Source organism: Triticum aestivum, chromosome 5B (genome assembly GCF_018294505.1).
Source record: "Triticum aestivum cultivar Chinese Spring chromosome 5B, IWGSC CS RefSeq v2.1, whole genome shotgun sequence".
In the NCBI taxonomy this organism is placed as follows: Eukaryota; Viridiplantae; Streptophyta; class Magnoliopsida; order Poales; family Poaceae; genus Triticum; species Triticum aestivum.
The window spans coordinates 426,484,228-426,504,629 of NC_057807.1; the positions used below are offsets into that span (position 1 = coordinate 426,484,228).

General features: G+C 43.8%; 1 protein-coding gene across 2 annotated transcripts; it reads right to left on the minus strand.

Annotated features, from left to right (window-relative positions):
- Positions 1–1,685: 1,685 nt before the first annotated feature.
- Positions 1,686–14,963, minus strand: LOC123116304 (ubiquitin carboxyl-terminal hydrolase 17). 2 transcript variants are annotated; one of them, XM_044537281.1, is made up of 12 exons: positions 13,769–14,963; positions 12,398–12,914; positions 12,229–12,317; positions 11,839–11,924; positions 11,597–11,759; positions 10,942–11,062; positions 10,659–10,816; positions 10,240–10,324; positions 9,857–10,069; positions 9,529–9,590; positions 8,890–9,446; positions 1,686–1,925 (listed from the first exon to the last, which is right to left on the minus strand). In XM_044537281.1, the coding sequence occupies exons 1-12, from the start codon at positions 14,455–14,457 to the stop codon at positions 1,876–1,878; spliced, it is 2,790 nt and encodes a 929-aa protein (XP_044393216.1). In that variant the 5' UTR covers positions 14,458–14,963; the 3' UTR covers positions 1,686–1,875. The 2 variants fall into 2 exon arrangements, with proteins under 2 accessions (XP_044393216.1, XP_044393215.1); XM_044537280.1 differs by lacking the exon at positions 1,686–1,925 and having other exon boundaries at positions 8,554–9,446.
- Positions 14,964–20,402: the final 5,439 nt, after the last annotated feature.

A 20,402-nucleotide genomic window follows, 5' to 3' on the forward strand; every position in this document is an offset into this window, starting at 1 on the left:
CCTGGCATGTACAACGCTGTCATGGAGCAAGGTGGCTTCAGCAATGAGGCTCCCATGGCAGCTCTGAGCCACCTGCTGCACAACAAGGCCCAGGGTGTTGGGTTTGTTGCCATGGCAGAATCACACATGGTGCTTTGGCTCAGGAGCTAGCTGGGTAAGCACTACTACTAGAGCTTGCTACTGGTTACCGCGTGCATGATCCTTGACGGTGATGGCGATGGCAACAAGGACGATGATGACGACGTATATTTTGTGTAGCTAGGGCTTGAAAACAATCTGATGGTCTGTATATTTTAGTGAGGTGGTATATACTAACCCCTCACGGTGATCCTCAGGGTGATCATGAACTTGCAGTGGTAGGATGACACCCTCTTTTGGATGTGGTGATGGTAGGATGACACCATAGTAGTTCTAGGTTAGAATTGCTATGCCATATGATCATGCGTGCTTACTACAGTACTTCTGCTCCATTGCTTGTGCCGGCACAGTGATCTAGTTCTGCTGCTAGTGTCTGTCAGCAGGGTTCGATTCGGGACTGCAGGGGTACTCTGCCGACAGTTTAGTTACTGCTACTGTTAGGTACTCTTCTCCAGTATAGTGTTGGTGCAACATTCTTTCATAACGGCCTCACTCGCTGATCAATCAAACCTGTTGATCACCGTCCATGGTTCAGATCGAACCCACACAAACTATATAGCAGAACCTGGATCGAGTCGACTTACCTGTCCTATCAAGTAGCAGTAGTACTTATCAACTACGCTGCTGTGTTGGCCAACTGATTCGGGGAGGCTTCCTTCTCCATGCATCGATCGAGCTTAAGCTCAGGTTTCACGGGCCATCTCTTCTCAACACATGCATGATCGGTACACCTCATAATAGTGCTGACCCCCCGCATGCAGGATCATGCACGCGACGCCAACACGCATGATACTACCCAAGTGGCCGCCAGGGAGCAACGAGCAAGGCGAGAAATCATGGCGACCCAGCCGGCCGACCATGGCAGTATGGCACCCGGGGCCGTGAGGCGTGAGCGATCGACCGACGGCCAGACGAGCCATCATCACCGGCCAAATGCAGCAAAATCAACCATCCTCACCGGTTCTTCCAGATAAAAAAAGAAGAAGAAAAAACGATCCCCGGCCAGCCTCTGACCATATCAGGCGCCGGCGCCGGACCTGAATCATGGATGCCGGGCCCCCAGCCCCAGCGCCCACCGGCGACCGACGAGTACGATCAGATTCTTCGGTATCCCCACCACACCCCACACACAAGCTCCGAGATCGAGATGGACTAAAATAAGATATCACCAGGCACCGCCGGTCCGTGCCCCCACCAGCTGCCTGCCTATCTCGTATGCGCCCATGCATGCCATTCCATGCAGACCTACCCGAGCCGGCCAGCCGTAGCTAGCACTAGGCCTCACAGCACAGGCGACCTGGCCATATTTATGCATGCAAAGCCTACAACTTTAAGTGCGCGGTTCCTGCATGCGCAGCGACAGCGGCCTCTCCAGTCTTGACCTCAACAGGCTGGTCTTGCATGGCGCATTGTTGTCAAGTTCTTCTTAACATTATACCAGGTGTAGCTAGGTGCCAAGTTTACACCCCCAGACTATTGTTACTTTGTTAGGTTTCTCTCACAACAACAACAAAAAAACTTATATACATATATAGTTCCAGGTTACTCCACCTAGCGAAAAACTTGGGTTGAGGAGTACCAATCAGAAATGGAGATGTCCTGTTATGGAAGAAGCTTGATCTTTCGAAATGGAGTTGTCCTTGAATGAAGTTCACAGAACTCCTGTTTGAAGCTCTTGATGGTTCGTCGATGACCTTCCCACCCCAAGACGTTAGATCTGCACTCCTGTCTTCTGGGCTAAATGGGATGGGCACTAAATCCTGGGTCCTGACATCCATACAGGCCACCTGCACACAAATAATAATAGGGCTAATCATTCAACTGAGTAGAGGGGTGCAGAACCATGAGATCTTAGAGTGGGGTTCCTGAGCAAGACATATATATTTGCAATGGGTGGGAATTTCTCTGACTGGTAAAAAAGTGGTATCTATAGACAAAAGCAACTTGACAGCCAAAACAATAGCCAACAGGTAGTATTGATGTGTCTCAACATATATTGAGATCTACTGCTCCAGTATTTGTCCAAACTATCTACGTTAACTTATAAATTTATCCTGGGAAAGATTTTTTTGTAAACACTATATTATATATATACTGCTTGCGACATATAGCACAAATCATCCACACTGTTCCCTTTTCTTTGAAAAGAAAGAACCTTTTTACTCTTTGCAACTTATTTTTTTGAGAAACTGAACTACTCTTTGCAGAAAATCTGCCAATCCTGTACTTCTCAAAACTACATTAACTTACAAATTTATCCAAGGAAGACTTCTCTATGAACACTATAATTTATAAATGTGCTTGAGACATATAACACAAACCAACAAACTATTCCCTGCCCTACTGGAAAACAAAGCTACTCTTTGCAATATATTAGCTTGGAGCATACTCTACACTTAATGTTTGATTTCTGGAATGTATAATACATCGAAGCATACTTCACACAAAGAATTAAACAATTTTACTTAGGACAACTAGACCAACAGAAGCATACTTCATCCAGACAAATAAACCATTTTACTTATGACAATTAAACCAACAGAAGCATACTTCATACTTCATACATACAGTTAAACAGTTTTACTCATGACCATTAAACCAACAGAAGCATACTTCATACTCCATGCATACAATTAAACAGTTTTACTTATGACAATTAAACCAACAGAAGCATACTTCATACATACAATTAAACAGTTTTACTTATGACAATTAAACCAACACAAGCATACTTCATACTACTTCATGCATACAATTAAAAAGTTTTACTTATGACAAATAAACCAACAGAAGCATACTTCATACATACAATATAACAGTTTTACTTATGACAATTAAACCACCATAAGACAATGCCACTTAATTAGCGGGCAGTGCTAATGGATGGATATATGTAGCAAAAAATGGTTAATGTGGAGAGGGATCTGATATATGTACTCCAGTATATCTAAATTAAGCCACGCTGCTGTAAGTGCACATAATAATGAAAAAAAGGGCAAAGAAAAATCACTGACCCTAAAAGTGGAACCCGTGTATGCAATGAACTTTGAAAAACTGTTGTTATTTTAAAGAGGTCTAAAAAAATCAAAGCAAATCATAGATGTGCATGCACCTGCAAAGTTTATACAAAGAGGTGAAACCATTTATGAAACCTGAAAATTACACCTAATTGCAACTGGCAATATCAATTTTTTACACAATTCACAGATGATAAGGTTTCCTTATAGATATTTACAAGCACAAGCACTATAACATATGTTGTACATCCATGCATATAATTTATATTTTTTCAAATCTGGAGATTTTCAGTGGTTGCAGTTTGCCAATAGCTTACCAAGATGGCCACTTGGTTGAATCTGGAGATTTTAGGCAGATCCTTATGCTTTAATATTCTTTGGGTTTTTAACTCAATATTCAATTCCAAATTTCCACTAGCTAACTTCCTTCAACCTTTATATCATAAACAGTCAAAATGATCCTTGTTCCACTGAAAATCAATGTGAATGACAATGACATTGTCTATTAATGAAATAAAGTTTGATTCTTAGTTTTATTGTAAGTATACATATTTACATATGTTATGAGTAAACATCTCATTAAATTATATCGAGAAGAAAAAAAATTGGGTGAAATCTAGAGGGGGTAAAGACCACTTAGTGCATACATATAAGGCTTTGGGCTTAGCGTCTATCTTTGATCATTCATACTTGTTAACTAATTTCTATCAACTTAACCTACACTCTAACTCTGAATGGCTCAAAGAGGCCAACAAGGGTTCACACCCACATATGTGAGAACTCACATACATTATTTTCCTTTAATTCTGTAAAAAGGTTAACTCAAAACTGTTGTAATGGGTGAGGACAATGTTACTATGTGCAAGTGTGACTCAAGGTATGCTTTGAATTATTATGGTACTAATTAAAGAAAAGTGCATTATGTCATCAACAACGTAGAGAGGCAGGCCCACTTCTAAAGGTGAGGCCACGCGTTTCACGTCAAACTAAACGGAAAAAATCAGCAGTGTGTGCAACTCCGACAGCCTCTAAGGTGGACCCCGCTAAAATTTTAAAAGAAGGTGTGCCACATTTACTCACTAACCGTTCTTGTCATGGCCTTTATTCTATCTTCCTCTTGTTTCCATGGTGGAACAATTTCATTTCTTTAGTTGTTGGAGGCATCCTCTAAGAGCATCACGGTGTGTGGTTCTTGTTGATTCTAACCCCCCCCCCCTCTTCTCAGTGGCAGCCTCCATAAATGGCATGCTCCAACCCCTAATCCAAGAACATTAGCATCACCACTTAGCTTGGAGGCAGCCCCTGAGGAAGCGACCCCAACCGTCAAGTCTAGATTAAGTTACCCGAGAAGGTTGGAGATGTACATTGTTTTACCATTTGGTAGGGTTCATCTAAGAGGCTGTGTGTGTTTTCACAAATCTTAGAGGCAATAAGTGGGGCTAGCATAGAGTCAATTCTCACCTAGTGGATATTACGCCGAACCCTTGGACCTCTGTGGTGTGACTCCACCCAAGGAGGGGTTGTCACTCGAGAGAGCAACGGAAGATGTATCGAGAGGGGGGGTGCTAATTGATTATTTATTAATTGTTTGATCTGACTAGGAGGTAGGCATTATAAAGCTTGTACAAAAGATTTGAGGCCTAAGGATAGGATCCAAACAAACTTGGAAAGGACTAGCAAACTTGGAAACAGTCTCTATAAATAAGATTCTACCAAACTGAAAATACATATTGATTTCCTATGTGACATTTCTATAAATAAGATTCTACCAGCTAAGACCCCATGTGACATTTCTCCCCTCCTTGAGCCATCTCGACCATGGGTTGAGAAGATTGATATGGCTTCTGGACATCAGGCATTGGCGGTTGCATTGTTTCCATCAAGGAACGGATCAACCTTCATGGTATACAACTTTTGCAATGGTGACGAGGAGAAAAGCGGTCTTCACAATTGAAATACAAGCCTTGGGATTGACATGCTACCATCTCCGCCTGAGACTATACGGTGTTGGCGCCTAGCTCAAGCGACCACCACTCCTCCAGGTGGTAGGAGATTTGGAGCAGGGAGGATGCCATGGCCTTGAAGCGAAGCATTAGATGCTCTCTTGGCTGGGTTTGAAGCTTGTAGTGCCCAATTTGCATGACGTTCACAAATGCATGCCCAACTCATCACCTCCATGAGAGAAGTCCGACACCACACCTGCACATCGAGTGTGAGAGTCTCTTGGATATTAGTGGTGTAAATCATCACCTGTTTGTCGGCTCGTAGGCATGGGGCACAACCAAGTAGGGCATTGAATTGCATGTTTAAGTCTGCCACCATGCTCGTGCACTTGAGGGAGATGAGCTCATTGAGAGCGTTGATGCTGGATGGTGGACAAAATTGGGTGTTAACCAACTCGGTGGACGAATGCCATGACGGAGGGCCATAGTCATCCTTGTACTAGCCATACCACATCGCTCACCAGATGGAAGGAGGCAATGCCCACCTTCTTAGCTTCCGATGTATGTTGCGCGACGAAGAAGAGAGAGCGGTATGTTAGCCAGGACAACCGGTCGACCTCGCCATCGTAGGTGAGAATTCCATCTTGAAGTGACATAACGATATGCCTTTTGCGTGTTGTTGGAGAATAGCAGTCAATCGGTGGATGGCTAATGTCATCTTTGCCAATGGTACAACCACTCGGAGGACGTTCCCCTTCTACAGTCTGAGTGTTGCCAAGTTGTGTCTTCATGTCTGTTGATCGATGTCGTGCACGGTCCTAGAGAGGTTGTCCACTTTGGCATCTTTCTGGCCATATATTCACGAGAAGTTTCTGCTAGTCGTTTGCGGAACCTTGGACCTCTGTGTTGCGACTCCAGCCATAGAGGGGTTGTCACACAAATGAGGCAATGGAAGAAGTGTTGAGGGGGAGAGTAATTGATTCTTTCTGCCTGACCTGACTAGGAGGTGGGCACTATAAAGCAAGTATATAAGACTTGGGTCCTGAGGGTAGGGTCCTAACAAACTTGGAAATGACTAACAAACTAGGAAACACTCTCTAGTGATAAGCTCCTACCAAACTTAAAGATACATATTGATTTGTTGGCGATTGCACCAGTTAAACCCTCATGTGACAACAATGATGCCTCTAAACATTATGGGTGCCCTAAGGCTAGTGGCGACGCAAAGCTTAGAGGCGGCGATGATGAAATTTGAATGTATGGAGGCAACCTATAAGAGTTTAGAGATAGCCTTAGAGGCTGAAAAATTATTACAATATGGATGCTCTTAGCATGGCCCATCTTACTACCCCTAAGCTTAGCGCAAAAAGGCTATAGAGTGTAGTTCGACTAGCCTCTAATGTGAACACCAACATAATAAAATAGTCTCTTTTATCAGCGAACCTCACTGTTAGTTTCTATGTGTAGACGCACGCATAAGGCCACCGAGTTACTTTTGTCAAAGAAAATTGTTAGAGGGCCCCTCTTAGACCGGAGAAGATGCCAAGCGATTTTGGTTGTAGACAAACATCTACGGTGTATAGTGTCCGTCTCCATAATCTTAGATGCAACTTTAGAGGCAGCACACAACAATGTGGGCGCTTACAAGGCCACAAGCACATGCGACTATGCAAGACTTAATGCTTTGGTACCATCTTCAACAGTTAGTGACCTAAAAAAGCTAATTGACAAGTCCATAATGACGCAGACACACATGCATATCAGCTCACTTACACTTTCATTGTGCTTTGTTAACCCGAAATTGCCACACAAGAATTATATGTAAGTGTAAAATGAGGTAAACAGGCAACCACTCCGTCCTGTAGGGTTTTTACGCCCATACACACATAGCCATGCGTGCTGATGCAAGTTTAACCCATAATAAACTACTCTCTCCGTCTCTGATAGCAGTACCGTACAACTAACTCATTGTTGTTCATGCATAAACTTGTTAAAGTTTGATACCACCTTTCACCTTCTAGTAGGAGAGAAAACAAAACAGCTAACAATACGCACTAGTAGCAGTTGGCATGTACTCCAATGTTAACAATTTTTAAAGTACAGGACATATAGTTATGCCAAGGGATTTTTATTGTGTGATATGTTCTACAATAAAATAATATTATTCTGCTAAAAATCCCTTGGCATATATATTCCTGTTAACAATGTTTAAAGTACATACAGGACATATCACACAATAAAAGGAACAATATCCTAGAGATATAACAAACAGATCCTAGTATCATATGACCATGATGTTTGGAACACAGCAAAGAAAAAATGAAAAAGATAATGCATGTAGAGTATAGATAGCAACACATACACGTATTTTTTTTGTTGAAATGATGAACCATTTGTGGTGGACACTTACAATATGTTTCTATAGCTTACTGTAGCTTGGATGGTATACTGTAACTTATTTATTTATTTTTACTCAGATCAAATATTTCATATTTCCCTACCGAATTTCACTTATGTATGTATCTATTCACATCCATGTTTTTTTCATAATTTTCCGAAACATGTAGTTATGATTTTTCACCAAGTCACTATATCATGACCATATGAGCCTATATGATCAGAAAAAATATGTTTGTATATCACACAGAAAAAGCAGGAATATGACATAATGCTTTGTTGAAAATCCAACGCTAAAACCAAGCAAATTCCTAACCTACTACTAGAGACTTTCTTAGGGCAACCTACTTGAATAGACGTGTCATAAACAGAATGAAAGAACGAGCCTCCTTCACAAGGCTCTGGCCTGCTTCAGCACGGGCTGAACAGGCCGGCAAAGCTTGGACCGAACACATACTACAGAAGATGGGCTGGGCTTACATTCCTACTCTGGAGACTGAAGCCGAGAAACTGTCCTCGTTGGGGGAATATTAATCGAGCATTAGCTTCTACTTTCACGGTGTGAGGTCATGCAAATTGGCGTTAAATATTTTCAGGAAGAATTTTTGAGGGAAAACAGTACTGCTCAACATGTTCAGTACTTCACCAACTTTTTAGACCTAACTCTGTACAGGGTGAGAGAGAAAAGACTAGTGCAACACATTTTCTCGATTTGTCTTCTTTCTCCCAATACAGAGTCAGATCATTAATTTCGGTGAAATCCCGAGCAAGTTAAATAACACTGTTTTCCCACTCTTAGTTACTCCTTTCGTCCCATAATATAAAAGTGTTTTTGACACTTTTTAAGTATCAAAAACACTTTTATATTATGGGAAGTGTTTTTGACACTTTTTAAGTGTCAAAAACACTTTTATATTATGGGACGGAGGGAGTTGAAACAAAATTAGAAGTGATTCGCGCGATCTTACACGATAGGATCATCTACAATGCAAGACGTTCTACAGCAGCGGGGTCAGATAGGCCGGCAGCACGAAGGGCGGAGACGACGGAGAGGAAGAAACGCTGCGGAGCAGCAGGACACGTCGGCAGAGCTACCGGCAGCGCGGGCCCGGCTGCTTGTATGAACTGCCCTTCTATTAATTGCAATGGCATGTTCATACAGGATAAATGCTCGATCTTTATCTACAGCCCAAGCCCTCTGTACCAACAAAAATGCTTGGCCCATTCAGCCTGCTACTTAAAATGCCCCTGGCCCTCTCCAGGGCCATGATCAACCTCCCCTACCATCCGACGGTTACGCTGTCCTTTTAAATTACAGCTACTGCTACTGCTAATACTACGCCTACTTCTGCTGCTACTGTCACTACTACTACTACTACTATCCGGGTATTTACCTTGGTCAACATAGAAGAAGGATGGGGTCTCACAACCCTCATCCCAAACCCCTTTGCTCGCCTGAAGGTTGAGCTGGTGCAGCCTGTCAACCTCACCTTGATCAGCATATTGGGTTGAAGAGCTAGGGTTCAAGCTGGACATCTGCCGCGAATGCTCCTCAGGCATCACCACTGTACTGACTGGGTGCATTTGATCCGAGCTTCCAAATGTGCACTCCTTCGTGCTGCCTGGGTTCTTTGTGCTGTCAGTGTTATCGCTGCTTAAATTGCCACTTGACCCTACATCAGAATGGCTGAACAGCGAAGAATCCTCGCTTGTACTTGTGGGCTCTAATACTGGATTTGATGAGCCACCAGACGTAACCAGCTTGTAGGTGTGGCCATTCATTACATGATCCCTGCATGACTGCCATTGCGTACCTTGGTGCCTGCTAAAATGGCTCCGGCCTTCCAAACAAGTTGATACTGGATCTGTTGTCTGCCTAGCTTTTCTTGTGTGTGATAGGCCTTGAGCAATAATCAATTTCCTTAAAGACCTTGGAGCCCGTGGTGAACACCTGATGTGTTTAATGTGACATAATTTAGGATAGAAAAATACATATCAGAAAGCGATACACGGTATAACAGTGGTCTACCTACCTTGTATAAAGCAGCATATACGCACGCTCCGACCGGACATTTTTCAGAGAAACAGGTTTCACCTGTAGACAACGCTCAAGACTGTTTAGCAGAGAAGATTGATTGACATGGGTACATGGATAATAATTCTTATGGTATGAATATATGTTTGTGGGCTAGACACTTTTTTGTTTAAACGAAAACAAATCATCATCTACTAACTGTTTCCAACAAGAGAGCTACTCTTTTATACTATTCAAAACGAAATCCAGATATAAGCAACACATGAATCAGCTGATCTTTCAATATGCAAAAAGGGTGCACTAAGCAGATGAGGGTGTTACACTACCTGGCTATCATCCATTTCGTACCATTTCCCCTGTGAGTCCTTGACATAACATATATAATGACCAGAAACGGATGAGTTCATAACATCACGGTGGACAACCACCGCATAGAGCCTGTACACAGGGGAACAATCATCTGTTGTACTCATGTAGCTAGACAAATTCAAGTATTCCGGGAACCTGATGGCCTTGTTAATCTTGCCAAACATACCAGACTGTCAAAAGAAAAAAGGGTTCTAATTAACATAAACAAAACAAAGAAAATTTGGTAAACAAGATACAAAGCCAACACAGAAAATATAGCAACCTAGCATAATTTGATGTGACAATTCATTGAGTCCATGAAGATTTTGTGGTGAAAACAACCTAAGATTCTTAATGATACCTGATATCTTTTCAGTGCAATAGTCAGGATATTTGGTGCTTCTGATATTGTCAACTTCTTTTTGCCACGTTCATATGACTTGCATCTGATGACATAAAATAAGTTAAGATGCAATAGTGTTTGAAGAAAAAACATGGTCAGCCCGTCACGTACCATTAATCTAGAAGATTAGGCCGGAGGAAAATGCACTCATTTATTGTCAACCTCAACTCTACAATTAGTGAATTAGCTAAAAGCTCGAAAGTGCTATATTGCTACTATAAACCGATCAAGCGATCACAGCTTTGTGTTATTAACATTTGCTAACTTGCGACAATATAACTGTCAATTAATCTAAAGTTTCATTGGGGATGCAAAGTGATAAATGCGAACAATGTAATAAATATAGAAAGTCACATCATGAAGTGATCTGTACCAACCTGGTACAATGGTATCTGTTATCGCCATCTAAGACTTCTGAAGATGTAAATCGATGAAGTGCTTCTTCAAGAGTACTGATATCCCCATCTATTTCCACAGTAAGATCCATTATACGTTCGCAATGTTCTGAACTGACCCCACACTTTGTGCATTTTATCTAGGAAAGAATATTAAACTCTTTAAAAAAATGCAAGATGTTGTTACACTAGATATGCAACAGTGGCACTCAGAAAATATAGAATTGGAAAGGTTGAGTACTATTTGTGAAGAAAAGTAGAAAACCTTAGATCGTAGATAGCCCACGAACATTAGCTGAATCAGTGTCGTTTCTTCAGCTAACTTATGGGCACCATTTGCATTGGCTTCCTTCATGCTAGCAGATTGCATAGTATCAATTGCGTACCTGTTAAACTTATCATTAGTGCAGTTCAATGGAAAAGTCTTATGGTGAGAATATATGGCTTGTAATAGGTTAAATGCTAATGCTAATACTGAATAACCACCTCTACAAACATCAACTAGCATAGCACTAATAATACCAACATCAGCACTAGTCCAAATATCAGAAAATGGTTTACCCTGTTATTAGAACGGAATTTACAGTACTGTTATTCAATTATTCAAAAATAACAATACATCTAGTTATGTAGAAAATGGTTTACCCACACACACACACGCACGCATCCTATTTAGCATGAGTGCACGACAATTTTTTTGAGAGAAATAGTAGGTGTACTGTTATCAACATTATCCAAAGAGAAAATAAGCCCATTATCGATCATAACTTGATCCAGCCATCGCTATATACATGAACTTTTTGGATTCTGCCATCTATCATTTCAGCTTCAAAGTTTACCATTTTATGCATACACAATATTTTTGGCCAGGGAGAGGTATAGAACTTTAACCAAAGAGAATGAGGAATCAAAAATCTCACCTGAGAAACTCATGAGCGTCTTCCTCTTCGCCCGGGCCAAAGCTACTTCCGATGTCAGACAAATGTGAGAGTATTCCAGTAGGTGATAATGGAGAATGTCCTTGCTTACCCTCCACAATGAGTTTTTGAAACTCGCACAAAAAGCACCATTCCTTTTGGGAACCTAGAAAATACAGTAGTAATATACTGTAACTCAAGGGAATGTGCTGAATAACATAAGAAAGAGTTTAGCATTAACTTACAGTTTTTTGAATGAAGCCCCTCGAGGAAGTATGCTGTAAGTGGTCGGGTAAAGGCCAAACACTGAAGCACGACATTTGCATAGCAACTGTAAAAAGAAATAAAAGAAGGTTAGGCAAAAACAACAACATTGAAGCGCTAAACTCAGATTCAATAAATTGTTTACGCTATAAACCAAAGTGCCCTGATATGTTTAATTTTCAATAAGTTTTAGGCATGAGTTTGAATTGTGAATCCCCAGATACTGCTACTGGACTCTTATCTCGTTAAAGGAAACAATTTTGAAAGTAACATGCTATAACAATCTCAAAATGATAGCTTATAGGATACACATAAATGTTCAGCACACTTAGTTCCAAAATAGTTGTTATACAGTTCAGTTAATTGTTTACCTGTTCCCAAGGTTACAAAGACCAAAAGGACGCAATTCCACCTTGTCAGAGTTGTAGAGCTTAACGAAGCGTTCATACGGAAAAAGTGTCTGACACATTTAGATAACCATTAGGTTCAGCATACAAAAGTATATGTTAACGATTAAATGTGTCATCCAGTTTTACTTACCGATTCCGATGAGTAATGTCTCACAATTGTTGGAGCAGTTTGTTGCCTGACCAAACTTTTCGTTGGCAAATCATCTGGCACCACAACTCCGATCTCTGATTTAGCAGAGAATTCAGGACGATCATCTGCCTTTTCAGATGGATCACACGCCACCGGAATCTGAGTGTGAGAGCCATTTTCACTAACGGAAGCGCCCTCGACTTTGCACGGTTTACCAAAAGTTGGAGAACTCGAACAGTCAGCAGATTCAGCATGTCCTGTAACCTGAGGAAATGTGAACTCTTTGCTATCTTGTTGAGAAGCCTCTGACGTATTGGACGCCTTCTCAAGGGGCATCTCCTTGCTTTCAACTGCTTGCTCGACTCCAGTCACCACACTTTCTTCATCTGAGCTAGTGCGTTCAATTTTTTTCGTGGAAGAAGCTTCTATTGTGGTGTCTTCTCTAGCATCAGCACTTACTGGATGGCATTCATCTTTGTGGCCTTGTCTCCAGTGAGCTATCTGACATTTGACGGCACTGCAACCAATAAAAGGGAAGTTATGGAAATAACACTTTATGCAGTATGACAACTCTGAAGATGCTTTTATAAGGATATAAATGTAGTCAAATACTTGGCGATGGTCGTCAAAAAATTATTATCAAACATGGATAAAAGCAAAATTTAAGGATGCGCATAACTAATAGATGGGACAATACCTACCTACAGAAATAGACTCACAAAACTAACTTGATACCAATGTTACATTTTATATACATATGCTCTGCTGGATAAAAATGTGGTTGAAACACTTTTTGTACAAAATGTTGAACTCATAATTGCAATCAATCCCATAATTTAAAAACATTGATCAGTGCCAGCATTGACATAAAAGGCAGTATATCTGGTTTTCAACAAAACAGAGTAACTAGTCATCACTGTACAAAATTGGTGAACTGTCAAACTGAACTGTACATAAATGGGCTCAATGATTTGAACAATTGAACCCAATGTGAGCGCGCCACATGCTGGCTTCTATGCCATATTCTGAAAGCAGCACCCACTCTCAGAATAAACTGGGACTAGCTAAGTTGATCATGTGAAAATTCTAGTTAGATGATGCAGGCAATGCAGGCGTCTTCCCTGAGCAAATAGCAGGGAAAACACACTGTCTCCACATAACGCGCAGTGTGTGTAAGCCACTAGCCTATCATGACAAACTCTCCACATAACGGGCAGTATGTGTAAGCCACATAATGTGCCCCGAAAGACCAACCAAAACGGATTCTTTTTTATGCCAGTCAACATACGCATTGTCGCAGCATAATCGAACATGAATTGCATATACTAGTAAACAAATAAATAAATAAAAGTGGGACTGGAGTGCCGTTACCAATACTTGACGCCCTTGCAGCGCTTGCACCGGAACGTCGTCGGCTTGCGGCACACCACACACGGCCCCTTCTTCCCCGCCGCTGCCGCTAGCGTAGGCTCCGTCGCCGCCTCCTGTTCGAGCCGCGGCGCGGCCACATGTTCGTCCCGCGGCCAGGCCACCTCCGGCGCCGCCACCTGATCGACCGGCGGCCAAGCCACATGCGGCGCCGCCACCTGATCGACCGGCGGCCAGGCCACCTCCGGCGCCGCCACCTTCACCGCCGGCGGCCAGGCCACCGGCAGCGCCGCCACCTTCTCGACCGGCGGCCAGGCCACCGGCGTTGCCGCCACCTGCTCGACCGCCGGCCAGGCCACCGGCGTTGCCGCCATCTGCTCGACCGCCGGCCAGGCCACCGGCGGTGCCGCCATCTGGTCGACCGCCGGCCAGGCCAGCCGCGACGCCGCCACCTGCTCGACCGGTGGCCAGGCCACCTGCGGCGCCGTCCACTGAGTCGTGTCCGGCGCCGTCCAGTGAGGCGCGGCGTGGTGATCGTAGTAGTAGTACGCGTCGCGCTCCGCGAACTGGGCCTGCTCCGCCGCGAGCCAGGCCGTCCGCCGCACGTCCTCCTTCCTCGCGGCCGCGCGCCGCATCACCGCCACCAGCGCCACGACCACGATTGCCACCAGCGCGGCCACGAACGACGCCATCGCTTCCTCCCCCGCCTCCACCCGCGCGCACAGATCTTACGGCCGCCGCCCGAAGCACTCTCGCACGCACTCGCTCGCTCGCTCGCACTGGACCCGAACGCAGTGGACAATGAAACAAGGCACCCGCACGCCGAATTGCTGCGCCTCGCCCGCGGGGATATAGGGTCGGGGCACGCGCTCGCCCGCTTTTGTCCCCGTCCGCGAGCGGTAACGGCAGCCGCGGAAGGCTCCGGAATGCGGGCGCGGCGGGGCGTCCGATTGCGCCGAAACGAGGCGAGCGCGCGGGGGTGGGCTGCGCCTGCGAGGTGCGCGAATGGAAAACGTGAGGGCGGGCGGGGCGGTGCGGGGCGGGGGTGTGGAGGCGGCCAGGCGCGCTCGCTAGTAACGGCTGTTTTTTTCACTCCCTTCCTTTTCTGTCCTCCCGGCGGCGGGTAAGCGCGAGGGGGGCTCGCGCGGCGGCGGCGGCGCGCGCCGGTCGCTTGTGGGCCGTCCGATGCGGGCGGGAGGCTCGGACAGGGATCGCGGGAAACTGCGGACGCGGTTGGTTGCGCCTTTTGCAGTCTGCACCCCGGGTTAACGGGGAAATGCTGGGTTTTAACCGCGTTGAAAAGCTGTGAACACATCGCATACATTATTGATTATTTATAAGATTTTTATTTTGGCAAGGGTTTCTACGTTGTAAGATGTGATAAATCGTTCTCTCAGGTTTCGACAGGCCAGAATCGACACGTTATTTTCATCAAACAAAAAAGAACTGTTGGGTTTGAATCTGCCTGCCACGCGACTGTTCAGCAGTTTGCATCATCTTTTCTGATGTACTACGACCGTAGACCCAAAGCGTTTCCCGTTTCTATATTGGCATTATGACCCAGTTCACGTCAGTGCTGCGATGCATGAGGTCAACACAACACAGCGATGTCATCCCTATTTCCGGCGGGTAAAAAAATGGGCGTATACGACCTTATTAGGACGTCAAGGGGCGAAGTGTCATTTTCACCCTGGCCCCACTTGGAGGACCTTTCTCTGTCGTGGAGATCGGAGAGCAACATGAGATGGCGACGACGACTCTAGCCTGACTGACGTGGTTGCAAGTCAGACGCGCGGACAAGTGTCCACACGGTACGTCAGGGAATTTTCGACACAGCCCGCCGCGACCATCTCCAGAAACACACGCGACCATGACATGTGGCACCCACACTATTGGTGGCCCGCGTGTCACTGGGGCTTTTTGGTGGGTGGCGCTATTTGACGAAGCCACAGCCTGGTTCTCGCGCGGGTGTGACGGACGGAGGCGTCGTCAGCCGAGCGTTTTGGATGTCTTTGGTCGTTGAGGCTGGTCATAGTGGGAGTAACATAGGTAGTAACATAGATGCCACATAAGCAAAAATGATGATGTGGCAAGTAGTTAATGAGGAGAGAGGCAAATAGAGTAACATAATATGTTACCATCACATAGCGGTTTCCAATGCATAATGAGTCTACAAAGTAATAAATGAAGGCAACTATGTTACCACACCTATGACACTACCCACTATGAAGGTAGTAACATAGACTAGTAACATATGTATGTTACTAGTCTAAGTTACTCCCCACTATGACCAGCCTGACGCTTTTTGGATGAGGCGCGCCCGAAAGTCGTATTTCCATGCTGGCGTGTGATGGGCGCGGGCATATCTCGGCATTAATGTTTCCCCTGAAATAATCTTGGGATATATTGATTGCCAATAGTGCAATAGGCAAAAACAAATCTATGCCATTAAATACCGCCAATCCAATTATTTAGATTACTCCTTTGTAGAGCATCCGATATGTTTAGCGTGCAATTAATATCATAGCACCCGATAAGTTTAGCGCGCATTTAATGTCATAGCTTGCATCGTAATTTATGGGATTAATGTCCTGCCTCTTTTTTGAAAAAAGTAATGCCTACCTGATATCAGCGTGCAATGTAGTTACTAGTTATCAATGTACAATGCAGTTACTAGTAGGTAACCCCTAGAGAGGAAACTGAGGAGAAAGAGCCGCATTCATCTGCTTGAGCACAATATGGTTCGGTTGAGTCACCGACCATGTCCAAAAAGGTAAATTCTAGAATGAAGAGACTCAATTAGGATAGACTCGGTTTTGAAAACTAGGACTTGCATGGCCTTAATGGTCTCTTCACCAAGAAGGATGTGAGAAATGGCATCAACCAAATGACGAGTGGCAAAGCACCCGACCTGGATCGTTTCACCAGACCCTTGTTCAAAAAATGTTGGGGCACTATTAAAGGTGATATCACGAGTGACCTACCTTTTAAACGAAAAATGGTTTCCCCCCGTTTTATATTATAAAGCAACCATCACATACATCGAAGCAACCGATACAAATGCACGCCACACACACCCAAGGCAAGATACATGAATGCGAGGCACCAACACACAACCTCAACGACTAGCAAGAACCTATAAGATGTGCAAAAAAACAGATCCGCTTAGAGCCGACGGAGACGACCACCACGAGGAGCGATCATCCGGGAAGATGTGCGACGGATACGCCGGACCGAGGACTCCAAGACGATGCCTTCAGGAAGGGCACGGCCACGAAGATCAAGTTTTCACCCGGAGTAAGACGAAATGAGTGGGATGATACGTCTCCAACGTATCTATAAGTTTTGTTTGTTCTATGCTGTTATATTATCATTCTTGCATGTTTTACAATCATTTTATAGCAAATTTATATCATTTTTTGGGACTAACCTATTGACATAGTGCCCAGTGGCAGTTGCTGTTTTTTGCTTGTTTTTTACTTCGCAGCATATCAGTACCAAACGGAGTCCAAATGCAGCAAAACTTTTTGGAAAATTTTTTGGACCAGAAGACACAAGATGGGCCAAAGAAGTACCAGAGGGGAGGCCCAGGAGCCCACACGCACCCTGGTGGGTTGTGCCCACCTCGGTGACCCCCCGCACCGCCTCTTCGCCCTATAAATACCCAAATATTCCAGAAACCCTGGGGGAGTTGACGAAATACAATTCCAGTTGCCGCAAATTCCAGAACCACGAGATCCAATCTAGACACCATCACAGAGGGGTTCATCATCCTCATTGGTGCCTCTCCAATGATGCGTGAGTAGTTCATCATAGACCTACGGGTCCGTAGGTAGTAGCTAGATGGCTTCTTCTCTCTTTTTAATTCTCAATACAATGGTCTCTTGGAGGTCTACTTGATGTAACTCTTTTTGCGGTGTGTTTGTTGGGATCCGATGAACTTTGAGTTTATAATTAGATCTATATCCATGAAATTTATTTGAGTCTTCTTTGATCTCTTATATGCATGATTACTTATAGCCTCGTATTTCTCCTTCGAATTTTTGGTTTGGTTAGGCCAACTAGATCAATTTTTCTTGCCATAGGAAGAGGTGCTTTGTGATGGGTTCGATCGTGCGGTGTTCTTTCCCAGTGACAGAAGTGGCAGCAAGACACGCATGTATCATTGCTATTAAGGATAACAAGATGGGGGCTATTCCTACATGAATAGATCTCGTCTACATCATGTCATCGTTCTTATTGCATTACTTCATTTCTCCATGAACTGAACACACTAGACGCATACTGGATAGCAGTCGATGTGTGGAGTAATAATAGTAGATACATGCAGGAGTCGGTCTAATATTCTTGAACGTGATGCCTATATAATGATCATTGCCTGGATATTGTCATAATTATTCAATGTTCTATCAATTGCCCAACAGTAATTTGTTTACTCATCGTATGCTATTTTCTCGAGAGAAGCCGCTAGTGAAATCTATGGCCCCCCGAGTCTATTCTTTATCATATTTGCTTTGAGATCTATTTTTATTCACTTTTATTTTCAGATCTATTATTCCAAAAACCCAAAAATACCTTGCTGCATTTTTTTGTTATTTATTTTATTTCACGTTTTTACCGAGATCTATTTATCCAATCTATCACAAAACAATATGGAAGGGGGGAGGCCGAATTGGGAGGCGCCCAAGTAGGATTCCTACTACTTGGGCTCCCCCTTGGCTGTCTCTCCTCCCCTCCAACCTATATATATGGAGGGGGCACTGCTAGAACACACAACAACGATTGTTAGCCGTATGCGGCGCCCCCCTCCACAGTTGACGCCTCCGGTCATATTGTCATAGTGCTTAGGCGAAGCCCTACACGGATCACTTCACCATCACTGCCACCACGCCATCGTGCTGATTAAACTCTCCCTCGACAGTTTGCTGGATCAAGAGTTCAAGGGATGTCATCGAGCTGAATGTGTGTACAACTCGGAGGTACCGTACGTTTGATGCTTGCTCGGTCGGAACAAGAAGAAATTCTGCTACATCAACCGCGTTATTAAACGCTTCCTCTTTCGGTCTACGAGGGTGCATGGACATATTCTCCCCCTCTCGTTGCTATGCATGTCCTAGATAGATCTTGCGTGAGCGTAGGATTTTTTTTTTGAAATTGCATGCTATGTTTCCCAACAGTGGCATCCGAGACAGGTCTATCGTAGATGATATGCACGAGTAGAACACAAAAGAGTTGTGGGCGGTGATTGTCATACTGCTAACCACCAATGTCTTATTTTGATTCGGCGGTATTGTTGGATGAAGCGGCCCAGAACAACCTTACATGACCACGTTCACGAGACCGGTTCCACCGACAGACATGCAACTAGTTTTGCATAAAGGTGGTTGGCGGGTGTCTATTTCTCCAACTTTAGTTGAATCAAAATTGACTGCGGCCAGTCCTTGTTAAAGGTTAAAATAGCAAACTTGATAAGTCACCGTTGTGATTTTGATGCGTAGGTAAGAATGGTTCTTGCTAGAAGCCCGTAGCAGCCACATAAAACTTGCAACAACAAAGTAAAGGACGTCTAACTTGTTTTTGCATGGCATGTTGTGATGTGATATGGTCAAGACATGATGTGAAATACATTATTGTATGAGATGATCATGTTTTGTAAAAGTTATCGGCAACTGGCAGGAGCCTTATGGTTGTTGCTTTATTGTATGAAATGCAAACGCCGTGTAATTGCTTTACTTTTATCACTATGCGTTAGCGATAGTTGTAGAAGCAATAAATGGCGAGACAATCACGACGCTACGATGGAGATCAAGGCATCAAGCCAGTGACGATGGAGATCATGATGGTGCTTTGGAGATGGAGATCAAAGGCACAAGATAATGATGGCCATATCATGTCACATATTTTGATTGCATGTGATGTTTATCTTTTATGCATCTTATTTTGCTTAGTACGGTGGTAGCATTATAAGATGATCCCTAACTAAATTTCAAGGTATAAGTGTTCTCCCTGAGTATGCACCATTGTGAAAGTTCTTTGTGGCGAGACACCATGTGATGATCAGGTGTGGTAGGCTCTATGTTCACGTACAATGGGTGCAAGACAGTTTTGCACATGCGGAATACTCGAGTTAAACTTGATGAGCCTAGCATGTACAGACATGGCCTCGGAACACTGGAGACTGAGAGGTCAAACGTGAATCATATAGTAGATATGGTCAACATAGAGATGTTCACCATTGAAGACTAATCCATCTCACGTGATGATCGGACATGGTTTAGTTGATTCGGATCACGTATCGTTTAGATGACTTGAGGAATGTCTATCTAAGTGGGAGTTTTTAAGTAATTTGATTAATTGAACTTCAATTTATCATGAACTTAGTCCTATTAGTATTTGCAAATTATGTTGTAGATCAATAGCTTGCGATGTAGCTCCCCTATATTTTTGATATGTTCCTAGAGAAAAATAAGTTGAAAGATGATAGTAGCAATGATGCGGACTGGGTCCGTGATCTAAGGATTATCCTCATTGCTACACAAAAGACTTATGTCCTTGATGCACCGCTAGATGACAGGCCTATTGCAGAAGTAGATGTAGACATTATGAATGTTTGACAAGCTCGGTATGATGACTACTT

What these genes read in the sequence shown, in the direction of transcription:
- LOC123116304 (XM_044537280.1), bottom strand. Translation starts at nt 14,457, where the DNA reads ATGGCGTCGTTCGTGGCCGCGCTGGTGGCAATCGTGGTCGTGGCGCTG. An exon ending in TGCAAGGGCGTCAAGTATTG is followed by an intron (nt 12,915 to 13,768) that starts GTAACGGCACTC and finishes TATTGGTTGCAG; the next exon opens with TGCCGTCAAATGTCAGATAG. An exon ending in GACGCTCATGAGTTTCTCAG is followed by an intron (nt 11,063 to 11,596) that starts GTGAGATTTTTG and finishes TAAGTTTAACAG; the next exon opens with GTACGCAATTGATACTATGC.